This window comes from Empidonax traillii, unplaced genomic scaffold (genome assembly GCF_003031625.1).
Source record: "Empidonax traillii isolate 1590-97213 ecotype Southwest subspecies unplaced genomic scaffold, ASM303162v1 scaffold1861:size54644, whole genome shotgun sequence".
Taxonomy (NCBI): Eukaryota; Metazoa; Chordata; class Aves; order Passeriformes; family Tyrannidae; genus Empidonax; species Empidonax traillii.
This window is the reverse complement of record NW_020957054.1, coordinates 1-4,290: the sequence shown is the minus strand read 5'-3', so window position 1 is coordinate 4,290 and position 4,290 is coordinate 1. Positions and strand designations below refer to the sequence as shown.

Sequence of the window (4,290 nt, the reverse complement as noted above, 5' to 3'; positions counted from 1 at the left end):
TCGCTCTTCCCCCCAGAGAAGCAATAAGCCAAGACTAACAGCTACTCCAGCAGAGATGACCTGTGAGAAGTAAACCCTCGGTCTGGGTTATGAGCTATTTATGAAGCCAGCCTGGCAAAATGATCCTTCAGAGACGTGTGATTGGGGTGTGATGTACAGCTCCCTCTCCTCTGTCCCCACTGCCCCCTCTGAGCAGGCACAACTGACCTGCCAGAACCACGTTCCCTGGACGATGGTGATGCCAGCTCTGAACATCTCCAGGACGATGTTGTCCCTGAGGAAGACCTCCAGCAGGATGCTGGCGGCCCCAGCAAAGATGGTGATGAGCAGCAGGGAGTGGATGTGCTGATCCAAGGCGGGCCGGTGGAGGACGTGGTAATAGAAGAGAAAACCTGTCAAGACACGTGCCCTGCTTAGAGCAACAGCAACACCACCAGCTGTGCCCACAGAGCAGAGCAAATCACCTGCCTGGGTGGCAAACTGAGACAGGTCACCGTGTAAAGAAGGGACTCCACATGGCACCATCCCTCTGGGTCTCCTGGCATCCCAGCACCCTGGAGGGATGAGGTGCCCAGCCTTGGGACAGGAGGATCTGAGCAATACAGGAACCAAAGACAGACTGGTTTTCTTCCCCCATCAGTGCCATCACCTCTCCCCTCATAACCAGCTTTCTGCTCTGTCCTTCTTTCCTATTGCTAAACTCCACCATTTTTTGGGAGCTGTAAATGATGAATTTCCTGTTATTCCTGTGCCTGTTGAGCTGCCCCTGCTGCTGCCTCAAAAGCTGCTGCAATCATGAAGGGGAAAACAAGAGCAGATGTGCAGTTTCTGTAGAAGCAAGACCCTCTTTTCCCATGGTGGGGGTTGAAACTAGATGATCTTTAATGTCCCTTCCAACCCAAGGCTTCCTACAATTCTGTGATCCAAGAGGGGTCTGGAATCCTGGCTGGTGATTTGCAAGACAGCCAGAAGACAGAATGATATTCCTGATGTGCTGATGCTGGAATAAGTCACTTCAATTTGCCACGTGCCCTGCAAGCAGATGAGGCTGACGGTGCCTGCAGAGCAATCTGTGGCTCTCAGGGGAGCCCAGGGCAGGGGAACAGCTCTGAGCACAGCAGATGATGCAGCAGCCACCAGCCACTCATCCTGAGGGAGCTCATCCTGCTGCTCCACTCCACGGTCTCCCCACAAATCCCAAACCAGCACCTGCTGGTGCCTGTATTTCCCATCTCATTCCAGACTGCCCTGCAATAAAGTATCACCTACAACGTGCAGGATCTCCAGAGGCATTCCAAGCAATATTCCAGTCAGGCAAGGCAAATTTTAGTCCTTCTCTGACTTGGTCTTGCTTGGTGTGTTCAGCTGGAGCAGAGGAGACTGAGGGGAGACCTCCCTGCAGTTCCAACTGCCTGGGCAGGGGCAGAGGAGGGGCAGGACTGAGCTCTGCTCTGGGGGGAGCAGGGACAGCCCCCAGGGAATGGCTGGAGCTGTGTCAGGGCAGGCTCAGGGTGGATCTCAGGGAAAGGCTCTTCCCCCAGAGGGTGGTTGGCACTGAACAGGCTCCCCAGGGCAGTGGGCACAGCCCCAAGGCTGCCAGAGCTGCAGGAGGGTTTGGATGATCCTCTGGGGCACAGGGGGTGACTCTTGGGGATGGGGCTGTGCAGGGCTGAGGGTTGGACTGGATGGTCCTTGCAGGTCCCTTCCAGCTCAGCAATTCTGTGATTCTGTCATCCCCCCCCTCATCAAGCACCACCTTCTCCCACCAACCTTCCACAAACACGGCCACCGACAACATGAGGCGATCCAGGCCCCGCGGCACCGCCGGGGAGACGAAGGTGAGGACGTCCACCACGCCGGAGATGCCGTAGAACAGGTACATGGTGGTGTGCTGCCAGTTCATCAGCTTCACCCAGTCCCGGCCGGCCCCGCTGTACAGGTACAGGTGAGGCCCGTCCGGCACGAACTGCTCCGCCAGCATCCCTGCGGGACACACAGCACGGGGGGCTCCTGGGGAATGCTGCCTCGTGCCTCCAGCGCTGCTGGAGCAGCAGGGAGGAAAAGACAGCAGGAAAAGCTCAGGCCTGTTCATACAAGCTCAGATTTGGGAAGGGGGACAAGGCTTGGCCTTTTCGCTTCAAACTCTGCCAGGTTAAGGCAATACAAGCGTTCGAGGATGCATCCCCCAGGGAAGGAGTGGACTCGCCGTCCTTGGAAGTGTTCAGGCACGGGTAGATGTGGTGCTCAGGTTCATGGTTTAGTGGTGGACCTGGCTAATGGTTGGAGTTGAGGATCTTAGAGGTCTTTTCCAACCTTTAAGGATTCTCTGGTCCTTCCACATCTGGGCCAGTCTGTCTGGAGTCAGGGCTCCAGTACAGTCACCACTGCAGGCTGGGAATCTACCCACGTGGCAAGTGCAAAAGTTAAGCCTTACCTATGAGAGCAAAGACAATTTTCATCCCCCCTTCCATGGCATCCACACGCTGGAAACTGGAACTCCTGGGGGATTTCTTGTTGGCTCTCTGGCTGAGGTACTGCAGGGGGTATTTCACCGACCACCAGAGCCCAAAGAGCAGGAAGAAGCTGCCTGGGAGTGCGTGACCCTTGAAATTCGCCATCCTGACAGCCTCCTCTGGCTGCAAGGCAAAGAAAAATGGTGTCATTGTTCAAGTTACAGCAGTTATTTGGCAGGACACTGGGAAAAATTGGACTTACCTTGCACAGAGGCCTGGAAAAGGCTTGACCAGGCACATAGGAATGGGGAAGGAGAACTGGAAAACCCTCCAAGGGTGAGAGATGGGAACAAATGGGGCCTCTCTGAGGTCCTTGCCCCAAGATAAGAAAATGTCCAGAAAAGCCAGACTAGCTTAGCAAAAGCCCTAAACCTGCTGCAATCTCTGACACATCCCAGCCTGTACCTTGCATTCCTGGGATCCCTCCCAGCAGCAGCTCCTGCTTTTCCTGCTCTTCTGCAAGTATGAGCAGACCAGGGAAGGGGGCTTTTTGGGACCAGGTAGGAGTGACAATACACAGGGAAAGCAGTGATGTCTAGGGGCAAACACCAGCGAGTTTCTTTAGCTCCTTGAACAGCCACAGAAGTCTAAAATGTTTTAAAATTCCTGAAATTATTTCAGCCCGTAGAGGGGGGAAATACACTCTGGGTTTATCCACAAACCAAAGCATTTTGTTAAAAATGGAGCTTCCCAAAAGCTGCTGGAAACAAAACACCGTGAGCTTGGGCTAAAGCACCCAACTCACTCCCTGCATCCCGACCTCCTCACACTCCTCCTTCCCTCCCCAGGGCACCCCTAAGCCAGGATTTGCAGGGAGGAACCCAGCCAGGCTGCCCTCCCCCAGTTTGTAGGGAGCCAGGAGACCCATTTCCTGGGAGAATTACACCAATTAAGCCCGGCTGGCTCCTGTTTGCCATTTGCTGGTTTGCTTAATTAGGTGGAGAAGTGATTAGTTCTTTCCTGTGGGCTCCAGCATATGTCCAGGGGGTGTCAGGCTGGGCAATTAGGGTGGTTTGAATTGATAACAAAGGCTGTGCTGCCAGCACCAGGACTTCCTTCTCCACTCAGGGTCCTCTCTGTGCTTAACACCGGGTGGGAACCATCCCCCTTTTGGGGTGGATGCTTTGGAGCTGGAGCTGAGCTCCCCAGCCCAGGCACCCACACCCTGATCATCCTTAAACCACCAGCGGCATTTTGGGCTTCAGTTGGAAATACAAACCAAAAATGCTCTTCTGCTGTTGCACAAAGATAATTTGGGTTGAATATGGCTCACTGCTGTCAGCCTTGGAGGAGGAGAGCAGATCCTTGGCCTTTATTAATGTCTGATTTCAGCCAGTTTGTCCCTTGTTTCATCCCCTGAAGTCCGTGGCTGATGCAGGAACCATCTCCCACAGGTGCCTGTCCCCAGGCAGGAAAATCCACTGGGTTAGCCCCGACCTCCTAAAGCCCTGGAGCCAACCTGCCTGATCTGAGCTGGTTTGGCCAACCAGCTAATCCAGCACCTGCTGGTGAGCAAACACTGGCTCCTTGTGCAAACACCACCCCAGTATGTGCAGCCACACATGGCAGTGCTGATGTCCTTGTGGTCACACCAGGCTGGTCCCACAGTCCTGCCCTCACCAAACACCTCTGAGCTGCCTGTGGGTCCAGGAAAATTAATTTAGGAGGGGGACTTTCTAAGCTGTGCACAGAAATGGTGTTCTCTCCTGCACTCACTGGCAGCTTGGCAGGTTGCTGTGAGCAGCACTGCAAAGGCTCTGCCTAATTTCATGACTTA

At 54.4% G+C, this 4,290-nt stretch overlaps 1 protein-coding gene across 1 annotated transcript in view; it reads right to left on the bottom strand.

The window, feature by feature from the left end:
* Window positions 1-2,632, bottom strand: part of LOC114071139 (transmembrane protein 45B-like) — a 5,516-nt gene extending 2,884 nt beyond the window's left edge. Inside the window, exons 1-3 of the mRNA XM_027908836.1 lie at window positions 2,435-2,632; window positions 1,771-1,983; window positions 208-392 (exon numbers count right to left, since the gene is read on the bottom strand). Of these exons, the coding sequence (XP_027764637.1) occupies window positions 208-392; window positions 1,771-1,983; window positions 2,435-2,618 (582 nt within the window). The 5' untranslated portion in view covers window positions 2,619-2,632. The remainder of the gene's footprint in view (window positions 1-207; window positions 393-1,770; window positions 1,984-2,434) is intronic.
* Between the last annotated feature and the right edge of the window lie 1,658 nt (window positions 2,633-4,290).